The sequence below is a fragment of the Vanacampus margaritifer genome, chromosome 5 (genome assembly GCF_051991255.1).
Source record: "Vanacampus margaritifer isolate UIUO_Vmar chromosome 5, RoL_Vmar_1.0, whole genome shotgun sequence".
Lineage (NCBI taxonomy): Eukaryota > Metazoa > Chordata > Actinopteri > Syngnathiformes > Syngnathidae > Vanacampus > Vanacampus margaritifer.
Genome location: NC_135436.1, coordinates 31,313,352 through 31,336,828, shown reverse-complemented (window position 1 = coordinate 31,336,828; position 23,477 = coordinate 31,313,352). Strand labels below are relative to the sequence as shown.

Genomic DNA, 23,477 nt, shown 5'->3' with positions numbered 1-23,477 from the left:
TCACCAACCATGCAGTCATCGATCCAACACTTTATTCAAGCGAGCCAAATGAAATGTTCAAAACACCTTTTGAAATATTGTGCATTCCACTTCAAGTGCTCACTCGTCCGTCCGCGTGTCCGTCCACATCCGCCAACTGGCGCGAGGCCAGCGCTTGCCATCAAGTGTTGTCATTTTTTCATTCCCTTCCCTGGTGAGCAAGCGGCCACGGCTTGTCGGAAGCTCCGTTTCGTGCCCACGCCGGACCACGAGACGCCGCCCTCCTCAGATGGCGGTGTCCCACAAGACGGCCGCCGATCGTCCGGCGGTCGTGGGCGGAGCCGAATACGGCGGCGGTTGTTTCTTCTTGCTCCACTCGGGCAGGCCGTCCCGTTTGCTGAGGTTTTTGTCGGCTCGCCGGCGACTTTTGATCTCGCGACACAAGACTCGTTTCTTCTCGATGGTCTCCATCATGGTGGCGTCCCCGCACAGCCACGGCATCTGGGGGGCGGAGCAAAGGTCACCTGTCACTCAAACGCCGCACATTTGGCCTCCTCGAGACGGCAATTTCTTGAACCGTTTCTGCAGTCGAGAGGCTGCATCAAAGCCTTCTTTATGATCTAGCACAAAATAAAACGTATAAACATGTCTTTGGGACACTTACACCATTTAACATTTTTGGGAGCAAATGACTTCATTATGACTTGGCGCAAAATAAATCGTTTCCATGGAGGTTTCTTTTGATGGCGAGCTGCTACCGCTAATGTGGATGATCTCAAAAGAGTTTGAGCCCAATGAAAGATTGTTGTTTTTGACTTGCTGACCTGGCTGAGGGCGGGATGATCTTGCGGCGTTGAAGGCACCCCCGACGTTGACGCAGAGCGACCAAGCTGGCGCAAACACTTGACTTCTATTTTCAAACAACAACAACAACAAAGTTGTGGTCAACACGTTTCTGTCCTCGCTGGCTTCATGTAATGATGGCAAATTTAGTAACGATGATGCCAGGCTTCAACGTTGCTGCCTTCGATTGTGTTTTTGTTCCTGGTAGCTCAGCCGCGTCCAAACTACGGCCCAGGGGTCATTTGTGGCCCACTACCCACTTTGTTCCCAAAATAACTTGTGACATCGTTTAGTCAAGTGCAGAAGGCGGCGGCTGGCAGTTCACGTACCTTCAGCGGCGTGCCGGCTCCGCCATTCGGTCTTGGCCAGCCGTTGGACGGACGTTTGCGGCGCGGCAAGGTCGTCCAGCGACGTGGCCGAGCCGCCATATTTAGCCCCCCCGCCCTCCGGGGGCCGTCCGGCCATCAAGGCGTTGTAGGGGGGCGGCCTCTTCAGGCTCAAAGGCGTCCGCGAGCGAGCCATGCTCACGGGGGAGGGGCACGCCGATTGGCTGCGCGGGTTCCCATTGTGGGCGGAGCTAGAGGATGCGTACGGGCCGGAAGGAAGCGGCGGCGCAGACGAGCGACCCGAAGATGTGATGGTGGACGTGGACGGCCACTCGTCATCTTTGCTCCTTTTGGAACTCCGGGATTGTTCGGCAAGCCCCGCCTTCTCGCCCAGCATGGACAATTGAGTGACGTCGACGGGGGTCAGCGGAGACTCGTCCGAATTGGGGGATCGCTGAGGCGGGAACGGCGGGAAGATGAGCAAGGGCGGCCGGTGCGTGAGGAGGTTGGGGAAGGGTTGCGGGATGCGGCACGCCGACGAGCAGGACTCGCCGTCAGAGTATTTCATTTCCTCGTACACCGACTCGTTCTGCTCGTCTTGACTTCCCACCGAGACGTTGGCCGCCATCTCGATGTAGACGGACTCCGAGTCCTCTTGGGAAGACGAATAAGGACTTTGCCAGGACGGCGTCTCCTTCCTGTGGTTGCACGCGTGGGCCTCGTCAAAGGACGAGCTGAGCTGCGTGTTGGGGTTGCGTTTGGGTTTGGGTGGCGGCGTCTTCTTCAGGTCTTCAGCGCACGCGTGCAAGTGAACTGCAAGCACACAAAGCAAACATCACGCCGGCCGGACGGACGGACGGACGGCGGCAACGTCAAGCCTTCCAAGCAGGCCCGCCGTGCCGGGTCCTCGAGGACTGGGCTCATTTCAATAACAACATGTATGGACTGAAATGATTTTTTTATAAAGAATATAAAAGCAAGATATATTGAAGAGATAATCAAATCGATTGAATACATGATAAACACACAAATGAATTGCCTGACGTGACAAATATTGTCAGATTAGATTTCGGATATTGCTAATGTGTTCCTTTTATCAATCAGACCGTTTTTGTGATGTGTGAACATCTGAAGAAGAAACCAAACCAAAGTCAACACGTCTGACTCGTGCCTTTAGCCGGCGCTGCTGTGCTGACGTCCAATCGATTGGACTATTTCTTCAAACTTAAACGATCCTGCTTTTTCAATCTCTACATTTTCTTGTTTGAATGACATTTTTTTGGGACAGAACAATTGTAAAAGGGCAGACAATCCTGGAGTGTGACGTCATCGCTAGGCGACCCCGATACAATCCGATCACATCCGGTACCAACAGCGGCCAGAGAAGGACGAAGGGAAACAGGCAGAGGATCGGACGGACAGACGGACAGACGGACAGACGGACGGACAGCTGCACTTCTGAAAGCTGACAAGTGAAAGACAAGAACATGCACAACGACGACTGGCGGGAGACTAAAGTACGTGTATGGCGAATGCGCCACACACTCCAACAGCGGCGCAACGGCGGCGCAACGGTGGCGCAACGGCGGCGCAACAACGGCGGCGCAACGACGGCGGCGCAACGGCGGCGGCGCAACGGCGGCGGCGCAACGGCGGCGGCGGAACGGCGGCGGCGCAACGGCGTTCACCTTCATCTGGCGTATGAAGCGCCTCCGAGCTGCTGCTGAGTTTGGTGTTGGGGTCCCTCTTGGGTTTGGGCGGCGGCAGTTTGCGCTCGTCGCCGTCCTCGTCGCCGCCCACCGAGTCGAGGGAATGAGAGCGCACGCCCAAAGCCTGGCCGGGAGCCGGCAGGTGAGCCGGCGTGGTCGCGAAAGCCATTCGCAGATGCTTGCCGCAGTACGCCACGTCGCTGGCGCCCGATGCCTCCTCGTCGGTCCTGGGCAAACGGACACAAACGCGCAAGCTGAAAGGTCGTGACCTTTCTCAACCGTCAACTCAGCCAATAGGCAAGCGCTTGGCAAAAGGAGAGATGCGATTTCACAAAGCAAATTCTCTTCAAAGCGGCCTTCATTTTCAACCGCAATCCGTTTCGGGTCCCGCCATGCCGCTTTGACAAAATGGCCGCAGATTGAGGCCGTGGGAAACGCTTCACGTCCGTCTCTTACAATGTGGGAACGTACCATCTGTGGTGCGCGTGGGAAAGGAGCCGCCTTGAAGCCGGAGTAACGATGAGTCTTGAACGCAAACGACGGGACCACCACTCGCTGTTCACGACTTAATCGGACACAAATAAAAAGTAGGACAAGCGCGTCCAAAAGAAAAAGGTCGAACGGTACGGTTAAAAAAGAATGCGGCTTCTATCATGAGCTTCGAGCTCGTCGGCCTTTTTGTTCTCGACTAACTAATCGTCAGTCACGTGATTATACACAAAATTCTTCCAATAAAGAAAGATCGAAACAATTTGTCTCTTTGTACTTTTAAACAAATACATTGAAATAAATGAATACAATAATAGTGACCGTTATTTCCAGCTCAAATGTGCACTAAGCAAATCTAAATCTAGTAACAATAAACAACACCGTATATTTTAGAACACACTACAAATGAAGGCAATTGGCTTCTACGGTGTGGACGTGAAAAAAAGTCAATCAGCAAAAGGTTCACGCGGTAAAACAAATAGAATGAGTACGAAAAAAAGACCAAGCAAAGAAAGGAAGCACAAATAAGAGGACGTAAAGAAGGCAGCTGCATCGAGGGAGTGAAACGCTCAAGGAAAGCACGCGTTTGGCGGGAAGGAGTAACGTGACACGCCAACAAACTGCTGCTCATGCAACGGCAAGAGGACCGAGCATTGAGCCCTGAGGGACTCCGCGGCTGAGCAAATGGGCGTGGCCTCGCGTACGCGCTTCACCTTTTGATGGCTTCTCCTTGACGCTTGTGCTTGTGCTTTTTCTCCTGCAAGTAGGTCCAGTTGGCGTCGTTGCGAAGGCGGTCGCTCTCTCGGGAAATGTCCGAGGCGTTCTGGATGACCAGCTGGTCGTAAGCCTGAAGGCATCCGTCCTCCACGTACTGGAAAAACCTGCGCAAGGTCGAAGCCTCCTCGTGAGACGTCATCATTGCGGGACCACCTGAGCACAGCGCAAATACAAACGCGTTGGCCACGACACCACGGATCCCTTGAACGGCTTCAAAATGGATGCCAGCCGACAAAAACAACGTCTGCGAGGGAGGGAGCGAGCGAGCGAGCGGGCGAGCGAGCGGGCGAGCGAGCGGGTGGTGCTTCGCACGGTGAGCAAGAGCGACCGGGACGAAAGCCAAGCCAGCGAAGAAAGACGGAATCTCGCTGGGCTCACAAAAATCGGAATGTTTGACGTACAAATCTGGGATTCGTCAACACGTCCGCCATTCGAAAGCTCGTCGCACAAACAACGAAGGATCAGCTTTCAAAAAGATAACAAACACGGAACACGGAACCAACGGAGGCCATTTTCGGCCCTCGTCAACCTCAAAAGCAAAGAAGAGCAGCAGCAGTAGTCGTAGAATTGATCTGTGTGTGTGTGTGTGTGTGTGTGTGTGTGTGTGTGTGTGCCCAAATTGAATTGTTTCTAAATGAAAACAATTGTGTGCACGTGATTGTCAATTGTGCTTTTGTTTTTGTTCTTTAAGCACAGTTTTTATAGTTTGGGAATTTTCCTTTTATTTAGTTTGGATTTCATTTTGAGTTTTGTTTTTCAAATTTAGCTGGTTTTCATTCGTTTTCAAGGCGGTTCTGTTATTTTTTATTACATTTAGTTATTTAATAAATGCTGAGTTTTAGTTTGGTTAGTTTCAGTATTATTATTATTATTTTTTAAATGTGTATTTCTTGCGTGCAATATTTCAAAACCACCATGGGAGCAACGTCATCTGAAAGTGCTTTTCTATTGGCTGCTGCCAGATGACGTCACTTGTGTGACACACTTTTAAATATTCTTATCCCAATCAATCTCATTGAAATCACAATCGCATTAAACTAATTACCAAAGACTAAAAGGAAGGACATTTTTGCTATAATTATAAAGTTAGTCTTCGGGGGGTTTTAAAACCTGGTTATTTTTTATTTATTTCCTTAACTAAATTGTTTTCAGAATTTTTGTTTTTTCGTTCGTTTTAGTCCTAATTAAGTTTTTCTTTCTTAGTTCAGTTAGTCTTAGTTAACTAAAATAACCATGTTTTTAACTGACGGTTGTTAAATAGCGGAGTGTAAATTGAATTGGCAAAGCTCAATTGAAATAACGATGACGTCACATGACGGAACGATGACGACGGAAAAGTTCACCGATGCGTTCACATCTTAGAAAAACATTGAAGCGCAACCAACATGACTTTGCCTCAAGTCAAATCAGCTTCATGCTAACAGGAAGTGCAAATGCTAAAGACGGGCAGACAATGTGTCCGGTTTTGCTTTAATTTACGTCTGTCATGTTTGCTGTCCCTTTTGCCAAGTGTTTCTCGCCAGCTTTTGACGTCATCTGCGCTCGTCAAGCGCGGCTTCCAATCAGCGCCTTTCGACTTCCTTCCTGTGTCCAAGTTGTGTCTTGTCGTGTCTCGTTTTGAACCCGGTTCCTTTTGCAAATTGCCAACGTGGACGGACGACGGCCAAATGGCATGATCGTGCCCCCCCCCCACACGACGTCTGTCGCCAAAATGGCACAGGAAGTCAGCCAGCTGTAACCTAGCAACAGCAGCATCTCTCAGGGGCGATGACGTCACGCTTCCTGCCCGACGCTGACGAGGGCGCGAGAGGAAATCGGAATGTGTCATCATTGTCGCCCACAAAATCTTGAGCCCGAGCCTCGTCGTGGTCACGCAGGACAAATCCAGCCCCCCTTTTCATGTCCTGCAGCCTCCTCCCGAGGAAAAGAAGAAGGAAAAAAAAAAAAAAAAGAGGCGCCGATGCCGACTGACAAAAGCGTCTTGGTTGAAGAAGCTTACCGCAAGACTCACGCTCCTTCCATCCTCCGGTGCCGCTTGTGTCCTTCTGCGTCTCCTTCCGTATGTCCATCCCTCCTCCTGAGGGTCGTCAGTCAGGTTAGGCGGGTGGTCGCCATCAAGCTCACGTTCAAACTGGCTCGTCTCGCGCGACCCTTCGTTTCGAGGGCGGCTGAAACCATGGCAACCTGACAGCGTCGACACTCCTGACTCCTCCCATTTCAGCTTCTTTTTTTTTGGGGGGGGGGGGGGGTATTTTTATTTATTTTAATCACAAGACCCTGAAAAAATATGAATTCAAAGCCCAATATTTGACAGTATTTTTTTATTTGTGAAATATTTTGTTCTTATTTGTTGAAAGACGTTTTCAAAAACATGCAAAAAAAAAAAGCAAAAGCTGATGAATGACTTTTCTCAGAAATGATTTGGAAGATGGAAGGATTTATCCTTCAAAGAGATTCGATTTTTGCTCAGGAAAATGAGCCTGACAGTAAATAATTAGACTTTTATTCACTGAACTCAGTCACAGGTACAACACACACACACACACACACACACACTAGGACAAACAATTGCACAAGCAAACATTCCTTACTTGCAAAGTTGGGACAAAGGAAGCAAAGTGACGTCCGGCGCGCACCTCACCGCAGTCGGGCGGTCGACGGGTCTCAGGTGGGCGGAGATGAATGTCAGCAAAGGCATCAAAGACACGCCAATAAGGTGCTTTTATGTTGGAGGGCTCGTTGGATTCATGACAGCAGCGGCGGGCGCTCGCTTGAGCTTCGGACTTTTTGCTTACCCAGTTTGAAAGACGAGAGGTCGCCAATCAGTAGTCAGGTTTCCGTCCAATTGCTTTGAATTCTTTAAGCCGATTTCCTGACGATGCGCAAAGCGGACCTGCGACTTCTGCCCGTTTCCATCCGTTCTTCCTTTGCGAATATCGATATGTAGGTGGCGCTATACACCGTGGAGATGCGATCCAGCAGTCATTTCAAAGAATCGCGACCTTTGAACCGCGATACGGATTGAATGGCGAGCGACTTGGCGTGATCGTTTTTAAATGTTGTCAGCAACTCCATATTTGCAGTGGCTCAAATTGGAAAGACTTTTCTTTGGACTTTACAGGAAGTGAAGGACGATGCAGGAGAGTTGACGTGTTTTATTTGGACTGACGTGCACACAGCAGATGCGTGACGACGGCGTCGTTCACAGCCGACGAGCGCACTTGTCTTCAAATTCAGTTCGAAAGGATTGCAAAATGGCCGACTGGATTTCTTCCAACTGTGAAGAGCTCGTCGCACTCGCGAAACAATTTGGAGCTTTTGGAAGACGCGCACGGAAAGCGACCGAATGACGTCTGACGTGTGAAAGCATGCACATGTTCAAAGCCAAATCCGAGTGGACGCCGATCCTCGACCTTGGGCCGCTGCGCCCGTCGGCCGACTAATCTAACGGGGCAGGTGCGCCGAGACGCGCGGTACGAGACAAACCGGCACAAGCGCCGCAGAGCGTTGCCGGGACGTGCGGGCGGCGCCGCCGCTCAGCCGCGGCCGGCCTATCTGTCGTGAAGCTCCGCCCCCTCGTCCTCCTCCTCGTCTTTTGCGCCGATGAGCCGCTGGCGGGCAAAGTCTTCGAAGATGATGTCGTCGTCGCTACGGAGCACAAAGCAAAGAAAAAGTCTGCTGTGAGCGCCGAGGCCTGCTGAGGCCTGCTGAGGCCTGCCGACAAATTCCCCGCAAACAAACAAACAAACAAACAAACAAACAAACAAACAAACAAACAAACAAACAAACAAGCTCGGCCGCTCGTGTCACAACAATTTGAAGGATTTAGCACCAAATCCAAAGCAAGTGGCGGGACATGCGTGCGAGCCGATTGGGAGACGCCAGCTGGGTGGGCGGGGCATGGAAAAGCCACCAGGAAAACAAGACGCGCGATTTGCGCTCTCATGCTTTAGCTTAGCATGCTTTGAAAAAGTTGCGCTGATGAGCTCTTCTTTTCTTTTGGGAGTCTACGCAGGCCACTGTTTATTATGATGATTATGATTGGCTGCTTGCACCGCTGAGTAAAGCAGCCGCCTCGTCAAAATTCACACACATTCACTGGCAGCCATTTTGACGGAAGCAACCCCCTTCGCCCCCGGCTGTTGGACTGACATTGCCAGGCCCGCAGAATATTCTGCTCTGTTGCTTTCAAAACACCAAACCCACCAAAAGAAAGATTAGAGTCAATTAGCATTAGAATAAAGCAGAGGCATTAAGCGCACATCCGCCCGCCGCCCGCCCGCTCGCCGCTTAATGGACGGCAAAGCATCCGCTGCGCACGCGGGACTCGCATCAACGCGCACGCGCGCTTACTTGGCGTCAAACTGGATGAGGTTGGTGTCGCTCTGCGCTTCATCAGCAGCTGCAAGACAGAAGCAACAAATGAGATCCCAGGACGTGCTAATGTGGCTAAGCTACGTCTTACTTTCTTGGCCATGAAGCGACTCTTGGCAAGGTTTGGGGTGCATCAGCGTGAAGGGAAGTTCAAGGGACACGTCGCTGGCAAAGCAAACGCGAGAGACAATGTTTGAGGGCCGCCCACCAAAATCAAACCTTTGGCACGTTTACTCGGAGGTTCGAGAAACGTTTACCTGGGGGCCAAATCTCCCAGCAGCCTGAAGACCACAACAAGACAAAACATCAAACTTGGACGTCAGGAAACATTGAGTCGCCGCCACTAGGGGGCGGAGCATTACAAAACAACAACACTCAAATGGGACTGACCCGCCTCGAGAAACCAGCAGCTTCACTTTGACTTTGTAGGACACGACGATGCCCAACATCTCCTTGTCGGCGCCCTCGCGCAACCTCGACACATCAACATTTGTTATTGTCCTCGTCGTCGTCGTCATCGTCGCTTGTCGTCGTCGTCATCGTCGCTTGTCGTCGTCGTCATCGTCGCTTGTCGTCGTCGTCATCGTCGCTTGTCGTCGTCATCGTCGCTTGTCGTCGTCGTCATCGTCGCTTGTCGTCGTCATCGTCGCTTGTCGTCATCGTCATCGTCATCATCGTCATCGTCATCCTCATCCTCATCCTCATCCTCATCCTCATCCTCATCCTCGCAGTTCAAATAAATATTCATGAATTTTAATGTAAATGTTGCCCAAATGTTTTGTGTGTTTTCCCTGAACCCGTGTTTGTGGACTCACTGCGTGCTGGAGGCCAAGTTGGTGTCCTCGTGCTTCAACTTCCCGTCCAGCGCCAAACCTCGTTTCTCTCGATTGTTGGACAGAAACGGCGTCAGCGTGAAAACTTTGCAGAAGGTGGAACTGGAAGCCACAACGTCACTGACAAGACAAACAGCAGTTGTTTTGTGCAGAGGATCAAGAAGAGCTGCCATCCTGTCAGTATCGTTGTGCGGTCTGCCTGCGTTTGCAATCTTTACAATCAGATCTCCGTGGCTAAAAGGCCAACGACTTAACCGACTTTCCCTTCGTATGTTAGTGTTAAGCTAGCGCAAACGACGCGCGTGCTTTCAAACACGGCACGTCATCGCGATGTCACAAAGTGACTTTTTCGAGGTCACGTTACGTGAAATGCTCACTTGAATACTTGATTTTTTCTCCCCGTCAATACTTGATTTTAAAAGTAACAACACGTTTGATTCCGACAACATGAACTGAGATTTGTCAAGACTTTCTTGAAAGTGCATTTTTAACACTAACGTTGAAGACGACGTTCTTTATGAAAAACGACATCGGGACGTCCTCATTGATGTGTTTGAATTTATCATCAACTACTTTTGCTGCTATGAATGATAAGAATGGAATTTCTGTCGCTTATGATCTGCTTTTGTTTCTATATTATGATACAATTGCTTAAATGCTATATTTGCGTTTTATAGATTGGAGATGAGATCAAAGACGTTTTCTTCTCCCCACTCCCTTTCAGGAAAAAAAAAACATGTCCCCCCCGAAACCTTTTTTTCTGTACATATCACGACAGTATGAATTGTTGCTCCCGTGTTGAAATGCGAGTCGCGGCCTGGCGTCGAGACTCACTCGGACTCCTGGCAGGCCACGGGACATTTGTACTGCGCCGTGTTGAAGAGGCAGATGTCGGCGTACTGTCGCACTGCGGGGACGACAGACGGCAGGTGAGCGCAGACGGCAGACGGCGGACGGCGGACGGAGCGGCACAGACGGCAGACGGCACAGACGGCTCGGGTCGCACCTGACACCTTCATCTTCTTGACCGTCTTGTTGGTGTTGTTGGTGACGTGCACGTTGACGCTGATGGGCTCGCCGTGGTAGTAAATCTGAAAGAGGCCAGACGGACGGTTGCGGCTTGGTGGGCGGGGTCAGGCGGGTGGGCGGGGCTCACCTGCTTGTCCAGAGACGCCTCCAGGTGGAGGGGTTTGTCCGACATGAGGAAGTGCCGGGTGGTCTCGGCGGTGGGCTGCGGTCCGGGCTTCTCGGGGGCGAACTGAACCTTCCGGATCACCAGACGAACCGAGTTCCTGCGCGGCCGACGCGTTCAATTAGCTTATTGATCGCCATCCGCCAACGTTGGCCCGCTAATGCACTCGCATTCATTATGCATGTTGCGCAAGGAGGACGCTTTACCTTTTGTGGAGTTTTTCTTCCGCGGTGTCCGCGCAAAACACTTTGACTTCGAAGTCCACGCCGCAGGCCTGAAGAGCGCACACGTCGCCGGTCACACTTCTTGGCATGAAAGGTTGACCCGGGTGGCAAAGGTGAGGCCCGGGGGCCCGAAGCGGCATCGTTTGACGGGACATTTTTGGGGGGAGGGGGGACATTTTTGGCACCACCGAGCCCCGCCGGGGATCGACGGCGCAGCGTGCCGGACAAAACCGGCAACCCGCACGTCACATCATATCCAATGCTTACCTTTCCCGTGTCTTCGGGTCCCGGCTGCAGCGTGACCGAACACGGCAGGTTCAGCGGGATCTGCAGAGGCGGGAAAAGCAACCGGAAGTTGACAAAACAAGCCAAAATGTCTTTGCTTTTAGTCTTTGCTAATGAATGTCATACGTGAGCCTTTGGGGTTGATTTTTGAAAGTGATGTCATCGAGCGGCAGCCAATAGAAAAGCACCTTCAGGCGACAATTTGGTTGGCTTAACAAAATGCAACACTAGGCAAGAGATGTGCTACTTTCTTTCATTACACGGTGCTCTTCACTAAAGATAAATAAGACATATTCAAAGAAAACTAAAACTATAAGCATTTTTCAAAAGGAAAACGGATAAAAAGTCAGAGAAGCCCCCGAAAGTAAGAAAATGGAAAAATCCAACTTCCAACCGAAATGCAAAGTTCCGAAAGTCTCGTTTGTGCTGGCGTACCTGGAACGTGAAGGGGTAGGCGTGTCCTCCCAGTTTCTTCATCAGACGTTCCTGCAAGCGAGACAAGTTGTTCTCGTCGTCGGCCGGCGGCGGGAAAACCTGCGCGTTGGCCACAAACAAATCTTTGCGGAAGGTCAAGCCCAGCACGTCCAAATCTTCGCGGCCGTATCGAAATGCGCAGGTGAGCGTCACAAAGACTGAAAAAGTCATCCAAACGTGTCATCGTCATCCGCAAATGTGCGTCGGAAGCCCCGAGTCGCCCCGAGTCGTCCCGCGGACCTTTTCTCTCCTTCAGGTAGTCGGGTTCGAGCAGGATGACGCCATCTGCCAATCAAAGCGTCAGCAAAGCCACAAACGGGATTTGCTCGCCACTTTTGCTTACCAACGGGCTCCACGCGCTCCACCTGGTCCACAAAGTCCCTCTTGCCCAGGTAGACCGTCAGCTGAGGGGACGACAGCACAGGTGTCAAAGGTGTCAAAGGTGTCAAAGGTGTCAAAGGTGCGACGGCGCATCAGACGTCAACTTGCTCAAAATCTGCAGCCTAAATAATAACAATTTGGTTTTTGGACCAAATCCCTTCGAGTGAGCAGTTCGCCACCAACGTGTGGTCACGCCGACGCTTTCGCCGTCATAAGCACTCTCCGAGGGCAACCCAGACTAAAACGAGGCCCTTTTGACTTTCGGCCAATCACAAGAGCCCACGAGCCAATCAAAGGGAAGAAAAAGAAGACTCACCTTCCCATTGGGACTTGCTTTTTTAAAAACTCTGAAAATCAAATGATACATTTGTGATTAGTTAGCAGTTGACATTTTGTTGTCGTTTGTCAAAATGTCCGCCGTCTTCGCCGCAACGAACGGAAAAAGACAAAACAACATTTCTGTACAATTGAATGATGACAAAAAAGCGCGCTACCATTTTGCACGTGACGGCAACGACAAGTAAAAAGACTGAAATGCTTTTTGTCACAATGCAACGGCCATTGTGCTGCTCCTGCTGCCGCCGTGCATGCCTTGGTTGGCCACCTGGGGGCAGCACAATAGCATAACAACACATGGAGAGACTCCTCATTTCTTCCCGTCGTTTTCTCGGAGGGTGAAGAGTTTTTGCTGCCCCGAGCGGACGCTCGTCACCGCGACGTACAGCGACCAATCCAACGTCGTCATGGCTGATCTCGCTTGTGTGAAGATCGCACCCGCAACGCCGTTGAGAAAAGGAATGCGGTCAGAGGTGGGCGGCGCCGGCGGGCGGGCCGCTTCCTGTTTCTGCTCACTTGCTAACTCCGCCTTCAACTTTGGATCCTCTTCTCACCTCACGTACCGCTTTGCTTTCCTATCGCAAGTGCGTGTGCGCTTCCGGCTGTGTTGTCATGGTAACCACACTGTCACGTCTCTGTCACACGCACGCACATTTGACATCGCACCGACACTATTTAACATAACATTACAGTCTGAAATGTGTTGCTTTTTGTCATTACGCACACGCACGCACGCACGTAAAAAAAACAAAAAACAAAAAACAAAAAAAAAACAGAAAAACACACACTTGGAAGATTTGCAAGCAATTGGACGCCACATGACGACACGCACACGCAAAAACGCTACCTGGTTCCTTTGTCGGCCATCCTGACGCCAGCAATGATGAGCGAGTGGACACAGCGATGAAGATGAAGATGAGGAGGAGGAGGAGGAAGAAGAGGAGGGATCCCGTCACCGTGGAAACTGAAGGGAGGAAGTCTGTGGTCACATGATCAGAGGAGAGCCCATTAAAGCCCCCCCCACCCCCCCCCCCACCCTCACACATCACAGGGAGAATTTAAAGGTGGGTCAAGTCAGCAAAAATGTTCCCTAAACGAAGAGCATCAAAATGAGGAAGGAAAGGAAGGAATTTTCCTTCCTTCACCTTTTTTGAAGGCTTCCTGACAGTCAGCAATGTCGCCACCTGCTGGACAAGTGAAGATTTTGACACTGGCTGTTTGTTGTTGATAGCGGAATCCGTCACGCTTGCGTCCAACGTGGACGAGGATGGAAAAGGAAAAGAAGGCGGAGCAAGTGCAAGTGCAAGCGCTTGTGTGGGAAAATCTTTCAGGAATTGCGAGCAAATGCAGGAAGAAGAAATGATGAGAACGTTGCAACAATCTCACGGGCGTAAACAGGAAGTTTCCTTTTTCACATCACTGAAGTGCAAAATCATTTTTGCGTGGGAACTGCAAAAAGTCCCAAGTGGCTGCATTTCATTTTGCGTCTTTGCTTTCATCAAACTTTTGAGAAAAACTCAAGTACACAAAAGTCACACGTCTTCCCTTTTATTATTCTTCACATAACACAAGACATTTTAAAAGTCATTTAAAAAGTCCCAAAAGGGGACAACAAACAAACACAAAGAGCATTAAAAACAAACACATTTCATTTCTTAAAAAGATGGCTGACGTAGCGAAGGATGGAACAACTTACGGATCGGGATCACGTGGGTCCGAGGCGGTTCGTCTCGCTGGTGAAGTTCACTTTGCGGCCAAACGGTGGCGCTGGCCGGATCAAAAATGGCGGATCAAAAACAAAAAACTTTTGGTCTTTCAAGGCGGAGGGAAAGAAAAAAAAAAAGTCTCCAACTCGTCCCCTCAGAGGTCGCTCCAGAGGACGGCCCGCCCCCTTTTGTCCACGCTGGCCGCGTACTCGCCGGACGACGACCAGCAGACGGCGCTGACGGACGCGCTAGACAATCAAAAGGAGGCCGAGTTCACGACGTTGACGGGGACGTTAACGGGGACGTTACGATGCCACGCTGACGCTTTTGCGACATCTTAGGAACAGCCGCGTTAGCCACTCGCGTTAGCCACTCGCGTTAGCCACTCGCGTTAGCCACTCGCGTTAGCCACTCGCGTTAGCCACTCGCGTTAGCCACTCGCGTTAGCCAGGCTTTACCTGTGCTTGTCAGCCAGTCGCGTCTCCAGGTTTCCGGCGGAGACGTTCCAAACGTAGACGGCGCCGTCTGCCGATCCCGCCGCCACCAAGCAAGCGTCGGGACTGAGAAGACAGCAGACGTCGGAATGTTTGAGTGCTTACGTGGGAGTGACAATCGCCGGCACTTTGGAACTTTGGAAACGCGCACCTGATGGCCACTTTGGTGCTGTCGCTGGCGCATTTGAAGCCGTCCGCCCTGCAGCAAAACAACAAAACGTTAGCTCACAACTTTTTAAAGAAGGGGGGGTTGGGGGGGGGCAGCTGGCTGTTTCCAACATCGGCACCTTGTCACAAATTTGGACTTTTGAGTCTCCCTTGAGCAATTGCACGGAGGTCGATGCGAGGTTTCAAACATCATCTGCCGATAAAGAAGATTTCAAATATTTGCACATCTTGCCGTTCGACTTTTAGCATTTATGCAAAAATCCTCGCCACGGCCCAGAATGCCGTTGCCGACAGACCGCTTGTGGCCCGCGGGTCGCACGTTTGACGCCCTCGCATATGTATTGTTCCAAGACGGAGCGGAAGTCACCTGAAGGTGGCGCTGCGGTCGCTCCACCTGCGGACGTCGAGCAGCTGCAGGCCGTCGTCACGGCAACAGCTGAGCAGATGGCGGCCGTCGGCGCTGAGGTCCAAAGACGTGACTTTGCCCTGCGCCGGCAGGCAGTGGACGCAGCTGGACAGCCTGAAAACAAACAACACCTCGCAAATGAGACGACGCGCCCTCAAATGACAGTCGGCGACGCAGCGTGCGATTGTCAAACGTTCCGCCGGCGACGGAAAGCCATGAGACGTCGTCGATAAGACGCAAGCCTCACCTGGTGTCCCACAATCGGATCTTGCCGTCAAAATGTCCGCTGATGGCCACGTTTTCCGAGCAGACCACGTCGCTGCAGAAGGACGACGCGTGGGCCGAGTGGACGCCTGCGTCACAAGACGGCTTTGGTCAGGCTGCGTACGCTCATCGGAATGCCGGCAAGATAGCCGACAGCCCGCACGCGCTCGAGCAAGCCGTGGAAGCCACAGGGCGGCCATCTTGCTCCTCCCATCTGGCCAGCAGACTGCTGTATAAACGATACGGCATACGTCCACGTGCACAGCTCGTAGGCTCTTAGTATAGGGCCAGGGTCAAGGGTCAAGGGTCGGGTGGCGAGGTCACTATTTTTTTGAACTTGTAGATGGTATGTGCAGCTTTGAAGACCCCCTTTTTCTTTTGACCTTCAATTCCTTAGACCCCAATATTAGATTTGCCAGAAGCATCTTTTGTTGGATTATTAGAACTTTATCATAATTCTAAGAAATGTTGTTGTGCTTTTCATTCTCCACCATTTGATCTTCTTGCTGTGGAACAACGCTCACATAATACTTCCCACTTACACCGTTCAACTTTCAACTTGTTTCAAAAATTCCCGCCTATTTATACTTACAGTATTTGCACAATTTAAGGTTAAATATCAACTTCATTTCCAATACGACTGACATTGAACTTTTTCCAAGTCCCGTTTTTCAATGATTTTTATTTATTTTTGCATTTTTCCATTGGATGTCATTAGTTACTTTCAGATGAGACTTTTCCATATCATTTCTTTTTATTCTTTTATCTTTCAACTACGATGAATACTTTGTAATTTTCACACCATTTATTTTTCAATTTACTTCATAAAGCTTTCAGCGTTCACACGCAATTTCTGCAGAAATTGCACTTAGTCGAGTTCTTTAATAAAAAAAAAGATTCAAGTTTCCTCCTGTAAACATCTTTAAGCATATAATTCAATCCATGCATTTTCTTAACGGCTTCGTCGTCACAAGGGTTGCTGGAGCCCATCCCAGCTGGCTTCGGGCAGTAGGCGGGATCGACCCGCAAGCGCTTGCCAGCCAATCCAGGCAAGCTTTTCATTTCAACGTGTATTTAAGGAAACGTGTCAAACGTCCTCTTGTTTATGTTGAGCAACTTGAAAACATCGCAAATCATTTCGACTCATGTTCTCCGATTTGGATGCCGAAAACGCATCGGATGTCAGCCGAGAAAGCTTCCTTGGGAGGAGCAATATGGCGGCTTCAAGACTCTCGGCCCATCGGCTTTGCGGTCATGTGTACATTTGAGTGGGCTACGTACAGGCGGCTCGTTGAAGGTCCCAAATCCTGACGGTCCCGTCGGCGCTTCCCGTCACCACCTGATGACGACTGAAGCGAGCCGCCGTCACCTTCCTGCCGTGGCCCGTCAGGGTCAGCTGACGCACGCACGCAAGGTCAGTCGGTTGCCGGGACGAGCGTGAGGCGCGCGGCCGTTACCTTGGCAACGGGTTGGTCCAAACACCACAACAAAGCCGATTTGTCGTACGAGCCCGCCAGAATTTTTTGACCCTGCACAACCACGAGTGCGCTTGTCAATGAGGCCGGGTCAAAGGTCAGAGGCGATCTCAGTGCGAGGTCAAACGGGAGCCAGGTCAAAGGTCACGGGGGGGCTACTCACCGTGGGGTCAAACTGGACGCAGGTCAGACCCTCCGTGCTCCCGTCCAGGGTGGTCTGGTGTCTGAGGGCACCTGAACGCACCAGCAAAAGAAACATTAGCATTAGCGCTTGATAGCATTTCACCGGCAAACAATTTGAAACTATTTGTGGCGGGTTGCTCACTATTTAAAAAAAAAAAAAGGGGGGGTGGTATGTGCTGCTTTGAAGACCCCCTTTTTCTTGTGACCTTCAATTCCTTAGACCCCAATATTAGATTTGCCAGAGGCATCGTTTGTTGAATTAGTTATCATTCTTTGATGAAAAGAATCGATACGAGCTTCCTCCTGCAAACACCATTAAACGTATCGTTTCTATATTTCAGGTAAGTTGTAAAATGTCTGAAGTCTGAACAAATGTAAAACATGATAAATCAGGCGGTTTCTGTCGCAAATGTTCCCCAATTTGGGAGGAGCAAGATGGCGGCCTCGCGGCTTCAAAAGTCTGGGCCTAAGGGCGATCCGGTCCGATATACAGATGAGTGGTGGACCGGGACTTTGCAAGCGGAGGCCGACCCAATCTAGCGAGATCACCATCAACTGAACATTTTCAGCACGCGTGCGCACCGTTTACAGCAGGGGTGTCCAAGTCCGGTCCAGGCGCACCCCGACCTGTCTGGCCTGTTTTCCATGTCTCCCTCTTCCAACACAGCTGAATCCGACGAGCGGCTCACCGGCAGGCTTTTGCACAAGCCTGATAACGATCCTAATCATGAATCAGGTGTGTCGGCGGAGGGACGCATGGAAAAGCGGACGTGCGCTCAATTGAAAGACGCCAATGAGATGATGAAGGCGACGGAGACAAATCGGCGACTGTGCGTACCTGCTCGGACCTCCCACACTTTGACCACTCTGTCGGTTCCGGCGCTGGCCAGCAGGGCGGAGCTGGAGCAGAACGCCGCCGTGTTGACGGCTTGCTCGTGAGCTTCCTGTCAAATCAAAAGACTTGAAACGTTTAACGTCACCGCGGTCGAGACCAAAAACGTCTTTTTGACGTTTGTCGTCCTTGTTGATGTTGAAAAGGTCTCACCAGGACGTGGAGGGCCCGGCTGGGAACCCTGGCCATCGTGGGGACTCTGACGCGACACGCAAGCTCCTCCTCCTCCTCTTCTGAGCCGCACAGGGATTGGCCCCGCCTCCTCCTGTTGACAGCAGCCAAACTTGGAAGGAGACCCGACGGCTCATCGCACCCGACCGGCCTAACGCTAATTCCCACAATCTTTTCGTAATCCGCGTCCCCCTAAACCGTTTGGTACACACCATAGATCAGTCGAGAACAGGGGTGGGCCAACTGGGTCCTGCAGGTTTTGGAGGTTTCCCTCTTCCAACTCTGTGTTGGAGAGGGGAGACGTCCAAAACCTGCAGGACCCAGTTTGCCCAACCTTGGTCTCGAATGATCCATGTCATGCTCAGACTTGGTCCCGAGACCTAACCCTCATAGCCAGTCCACAGAGCCGGTCTTTAGACCTGATCCTGGTTTAGGAATGTGCCGGAGAGAGTTTGGACTCACTGGAAGAGTTCTCGGATGGAGGCCAGGATCCTCGGAGAGCTTTCTGACGCTGGAACAGAACTGAGAGAAAAAACAGGTGAAAAGTGGAATTGTGGCGGTTTAGAGCGCCGCTTAAGGGCTTTTCACACTGCACTTGGTTTTGGAGGTGGAACTTCGCCCATATTTGGAAGTGGTCGCTTGCTTGGCGGCCGAGCAGGCAGGAAGTAGCATGCAATGGTTAGCCTTTAGCTGTTAGCATTCTGAAATCCCTCCGCCAGCCCTTTTCCTTTTGGACAGGCGTCACAGGGACTTTTTTCTCCTGTTTACAATTGGAGGCGTGGCCAAAGGGTTGGGTGATGGTGTGCTGCTAAGTGCAGTGTGAAAAGGCCTTGAGGTAGAAGAGGGATGTGTTTGATGTCGTCCTTTGTGATCGTCGCTCTCGTCTTTGCCGCTTTTTGTGACAGCCGAGTGACTTGAGGTGATCGGCCTCACCTGGAGAGGCGCACTTGACTTTTGTCCGCAAACGTTTTCTTCGGCGGGAAACATCTGCAGTTGGGGACGGCCAATGAGCTGAAAGCAAACAAACGCTGGCCATTCATTGGACTTGCACGCCGACGAGGTTGATGTTGCCTGATGGGGGGGGGCGGGGTTGAGTGAGGGGGGGTCACAGATGCCCCCGTGCAGCAGCCGCAGTTTTTCTCGCTAAATGTGGCGACTTTTTTCCCCCGGTGTTCTTTCGTGTGTTTTTGCCCCTCCCACAAGGTTATTCCTCCTCCTGCGGCGTCCATTCCGATTCCGATGATGCCAATTATGCAAATTAGGCAATGACATTTTATTGTAATTCAATGATTTTACACGTTAAATACAATTTTGGAAAAAAAACGCGTTTTTAAATCCTAACAATCCATTCATTATAAATCATACGAATAAAATAAGAAAATCCAATTGTATTGTTTGAATAAACGATTTGTCATACTTGACGAAACGAGCTCGTCCATCCGTCCTGCCTGGAACTCACTCGGTTTGACCGGATTTGGACCGATTTTGCAAAACCCACAAAATGTTGCGTTGGATTGCGCTCAAAACATGGAAGCCGCCAAAAGTCTCTTCTTTCATTGGTTTCCATTTTAGCAGTTAGCATTAGCATATCGCCAAGTTGCATCCTTTTTCACAAATCTGTTGAAAACACTGGCAAAACGAGACTGTTGCAACATGGTTGATCTCTTATACTCTCCTGCCACCTGCTGGCCGTTTGTGTAGTAACTAGTATTGCTTCAAGCGTTTTCTTCCGTTCAGAGGCCGCATCAAAGCCTTCTGTATGCAGGTAGCTCGACCGTGGGCGGGGCCTGGCCAGGCAAAGCAAGCCTTACCTGGTGGGAGGAGCCTCACCTGTCGACGTTGAGCTTGGAGGTGGCGGCGGTCTGCAGATCTTTCTGCAGGTTGACGTCTTGAACTCTGATTGACAAAAGCACACGTGATGGTCGTCACATTTCAGGTCTCCAATAACGGCGTGACAATAACTAGAGCTGCTGGCAGCTTGCACCCGGACCACGTGGTGGGGGGGGGCGGGGAGCTTTTCTGAAACTAAACCTTTGGTGCCGGGTCTGGCGCATGTGCCAAATTGTGCAATTTTACACCCTCATCTGTGTTGAGTCGCTCTTTTGTCAAATGTTGCTTTATTCTGACAACGGTTTTGCTAGCCTGACTATCGTTTGGACGGAAGTGCGGAACGCGCGCAACGTCGTCCCCACCACAAACGCCGCATCCACTTCCTGTGACCTCTTTCTTGGCGGGTGACGGCCGAGGCGCCTGACCTGGAGCGTCTGTGGTTGCGCTGGTTGAGCCGCGCGGCCGCCTGCCGCTTGAGCGTGACGACGTCCTCCAGCAGGCCGCTGCCTCGGAGCTTCTCGTCCCGGAGACGGCGCTCGGCCCGCCTCTGCCGCTCCATCAGCGCGTCGTACTTGCTCTTCAGCAGGCCGTTCTCCGCTTCAAGCCGCTCCACCCCAAAGCGCAGCTGCTGCCGGAGGTCACGCGCGGCCGCCACGCCGCGCTCGCCCTGCAGCAGCCTGGCAGGAGAAAAAAAAAAAAGCCATCAGAAAAGGTCTGCAACATTTTCAAATGGAATGCATTTTTGTTTACAGGTCAGTTGTATTTAACGTTGTGTTTTCAAACCCTGAAGTATGACTTTTAATTCAAAGGCTGGCAGCCATTTTGACTGAAGCAACCCCCTTCGCTCCAGCCGTTTGACTGGATTTGGACTCATTTTGCAAGTCCCACAGAATTTTGTCTTCTATTGCTATAAAAACATGCAACCTGCCAAAAAAAAGATTAGTCTCTTCTTTCATCAGGAAAAAATATTTCTATTTCTATCTGTTTTGCAGCAATTAGCATTAGGATAGAGCTAAGTTTCATCATTATTCCCAACATGACCCTGGTTGATCTCTTATACTCTGCTGACACCTTCTGGCCGTTTTTGTAATAAGTACTATTGCTTTAAGCCTTCTCTTGAGTTCAGAGGCTGCATCAAAGCCTTCTGTATGCTCTAGAGTAAAAAAAAACAAAAAAACATTAAAAAACGTATAAATGCGTCTTTGGGACACTTAAAACATTTGACATATTTATACGTTTTTGGGGAGCAAATGAGCTAAGTGTGCGTGCGTGCGTGTGAGCGACCTGTCCCGCTGCTCATCCAAAAGGTTGTCTTGGATTTTCACGTGCTGCTGCCTCTCCACCACTTGATACGCCAACTGCAACAAAAGTCACAAACTTGTCACTTTGTTGATGAGGAGTACAATATATATATATATATATTTTTTTTTAAGTCAACCTCTACTTGACGGGAATGCATTTTTTGCAGACGAGCGCTTGAAACGAATCAGCAGGCAAATGTGAAGAAAGAAGAAGCGAACGCGAAAGCCGTTTGATGCCAGTCGACTGCAAAAATGTGTGAAGAATTTCACGCTGAAGGTAAAGAATGAATATTGAAAAGCGACTAAGTGGCGTTTTGTGCAATAATGACGGCTTGCTGGGAGTTCAGCTGCAAAGAGGGAAAAAGTCTGTCAAGAATGGAGGACAAGTTTTCAGGCCAGGTTGAATCAAAGACTTCTTTTGGTTGTTGCCTGAAATCAAAGAACAAAAACATGAAAATGATCTTCATATTTGTCGGGACATTTTTTTATTCTAAAAAAACTATCGAATTAGCAAGAGATCTGCTAAAAAAAAATGAATACATGAAAATGGAAACGGGATTCAGCGGAAAATGGGAAATTGACCGCAAGCAGCGAAAGATTTATGAAGAATTGACACAAAAAATAATTAGAGATTGGTTAAAAAAACAACAAGAAAAAGCAGTTGCGTCGATCCGCTTTAAAAACACAAACGGTGAGCAGGTTCCAAAAGCAAATGGGCTTGACTTTGGTGACATTTGGTTTGCACTTTTTCAACTTTGACCTCTCCAGTTGTCTTCTTGAGCTGCACACACGACGACGACCACGACGACGACGACGATGGCGGCGGCGAGACGGCGGCGCAGCTCGCACGTCTTCCGCTGCTGAGGATCCAGTCGGTCACGCTGCTTTTGTCCAGCAGGCGAGAATCTGAAAGAACGTCAAAGGTTTGTCGCTCGCACAACCTGTTCCACCTGATGACCACGCCGTCGCCGTCGCATATTTGATCGTAATCGCACCGTTGCGCCACCACAACGCAGATACAGCAAACTGACAAACGAACATCACTCACAGGCAAAAATGATCCGATCGGTGCCGATCCGCGTCTTGTGGAATGTCACATGACCAAATGCAGGAAAACAAGCTTCACACAACTCTTGTGTGCGCAGCCCAACTACGTCAGCTACAAGCTAATGACGCCACGTTCTAAACGCCAACTGAATTACAATCGAACTATTCGTGCTCTCTTCTCTGCGAGTGCGACTGAACGAGGGCCGGCCTACGTCATGTTGTCAGAAGCATCAACAATCAAAAGAAAGCAAAGTCCATCAGGAAACCTTTCAATTCCCCGTCGTCAGATCAAATAGGCTGAATGCTGGATGTGGTCAAGCGGAACCTGCGCATATTTGCCGTTTGCGCTGGTGAAGGTTCACCTATGTTTTTTTTTTTTTTAAAGTAAACCCGTTCTTATTTGCATTTTTATACAATCCTATTCCGTCCACAAATAGCCATTTGTCTGTTTTATGTGTTTGTTGTTTGTTAAAGGAATCGGCCAATACTGTCCAGTGGGCGTCAATGCATTATTCGCGGTCGGGCCCGGTCCCTGTGTGCCGCGAATAGCGGGGGTGTGTGTGTGCTGAGGCAGCGCTACTTGTTATGACGAATACAAAATATGAGGTCGGAATGTTTTCTCCTACAACTCCGGTTACCTTCCGTGCATTGTACGCTCGTAGAAGTACACGTAGTGTCGTCTTTGTGTGCTCTTACAGGCGCCGACGAGCTGTCGGAAGCGGTGGTGCTGCTCGCGGTCCCGGCGGCGCAGATGCAGGACGACGTGAGCCTTCCAGTCGTCGCCGCCGAGCGGCTTCATGCCGACGCCGACGCCGGCGCCGGTCGCGGCTCCCCGGCTTGACACTCACACGCGCTTCCAGGCGAGGCCTCAGCCTCGATGTCAGCAACGCCGAGCAGCCAGCGAGGCAGACGACTTGCTCCAACTTTCTTCGTCTTCCGCCTCAAAGTTGCTTGCTTTGGTTTGTTTTTTTTTCCGGCGACTGTCGGCCAATCAGGGTCCACTTCCGCCTTTCAACTGACCACAATTCGTAATCATTTCCAATGTCCCAAGCGTGAAAATAGTCAGAGAAACGTGAAAATAGTCAGAGAAACGTGAAAATAGTCAGAGAAACGTGAAAATAGTCAGAGTAACGCTTTACTTGAAACAAACTAAATTCGCTTCTCGCTCCCAGCTGTGGTTCCATCAACATAGAACCACTTTTAGCGCCAAGTTCAACGTTAACGTGACCGCCATGTTGGATGTGTCAAATGTCAACGCGATGAGAAAAGGCGCAATGGCGTATCCCGTTATAACTTGATCACTTTCACATTGTAACAC

At 50.5% G+C, this 23,477-nt stretch overlaps 3 protein-coding genes across 6 annotated transcripts; all 3 read right to left on the bottom strand.

The window, feature by feature from the left end:
- Nucleotides 1-10: 10 nt before the first annotated feature.
- Nucleotides 11-7,111, bottom strand: LOC144052090 (neuronal tyrosine-phosphorylated phosphoinositide-3-kinase adapter 2-like). Of its 2 annotated transcripts, XM_077565904.1 has the most exons (7): nt 6,715-7,111; nt 6,123-6,347; nt 4,060-4,276; nt 2,837-3,084; nt 1,152-1,961; nt 804-889; nt 11-480 (listed from the first exon to the last, which is right to left on the bottom strand). In XM_077565904.1, the coding sequence occupies exons 2-7, from the start codon at nt 6,190-6,192 to the stop codon at nt 265-267; spliced, it is 1,647 nt and encodes a 548-aa protein (XP_077422030.1). In that variant the 5' UTR covers nt 6,193-6,347; nt 6,715-7,111; the 3' UTR covers nt 11-264. The 2 variants fall into 2 exon arrangements, with proteins under 2 accessions (XP_077422030.1, XP_077422031.1); XM_077565905.1 differs by lacking the exons at nt 6,123-6,347; nt 6,715-7,111 and adding an exon at nt 5,863-6,116.
- Nucleotides 7,112-7,263: 152 nt separating this feature from the next.
- LOC144052091 (beta-arrestin-1-like) lies at nt 7,264-13,221 on the bottom strand. Of its 2 annotated transcripts, XM_077565906.1 has the most exons (16): nt 13,070-13,217; nt 12,203-12,233; nt 11,849-11,909; nt 11,746-11,790; nt 11,467-11,663; nt 11,014-11,073; nt 10,729-10,796; nt 10,487-10,622; nt 10,337-10,421; nt 10,165-10,237; nt 9,313-9,450; nt 8,888-8,971; nt 8,755-8,778; nt 8,589-8,662; nt 8,477-8,525; nt 7,264-7,771 (listed from the first exon to the last, which is right to left on the bottom strand). In XM_077565906.1, exons 1-16 carry the CDS (start codon nt 13,087-13,089, stop codon nt 7,675-7,677), a joined length of 1,242 nt encoding a protein of 413 aa, XP_077422032.1. In that variant the 5' UTR covers nt 13,090-13,217; the 3' UTR covers nt 7,264-7,674. The 2 variants fall into 2 exon arrangements, with proteins under 2 accessions (XP_077422032.1, XP_077422034.1); XM_077565908.1 differs by lacking the exons at nt 7,264-7,771; nt 8,477-8,525; nt 8,589-8,662; nt 8,755-8,778; nt 8,888-8,971 and adding an exon at nt 8,993-9,221 and having other exon boundaries at nt 13,070-13,221.
- A 533-nt stretch (nt 13,222-13,754) lies between these two features.
- On the bottom strand, nt 13,755-23,344 carry atg16l2 (ATG16 autophagy related 16-like 2 (S. cerevisiae)). 2 transcript variants are annotated; one of them, XR_013294174.1, is made up of 18 exons: nt 22,856-23,344; nt 21,873-22,018; nt 21,096-21,169; nt 20,237-20,488; nt 19,812-19,877; nt 18,915-18,992; nt 18,444-18,503; nt 17,964-18,075; nt 17,757-17,862; nt 16,899-16,969; nt 16,718-16,789; nt 16,542-16,656; nt 15,244-15,349; nt 14,958-15,110; nt 14,574-14,621; nt 14,387-14,488; nt 14,012-14,176; nt 13,755-13,975 (listed from the first exon to the last, which is right to left on the bottom strand). XR_013294174.1 is itself a non-coding variant. In XM_077566064.1 (17 exons), exons 1-17 carry the CDS (start codon nt 22,956-22,958, stop codon nt 14,083-14,085), a joined length of 1,758 nt encoding a protein of 585 aa, XP_077422190.1. In that variant the 5' UTR covers nt 22,959-23,344; the 3' UTR covers nt 13,755-14,082. The 2 variants fall into 2 exon arrangements, 1 of the variants encoding a protein (XP_077422190.1); XM_077566064.1 differs by having other exon boundaries at nt 13,755-14,176.
- Between the last annotated feature and the right edge of the window lie 133 nt (nt 23,345-23,477).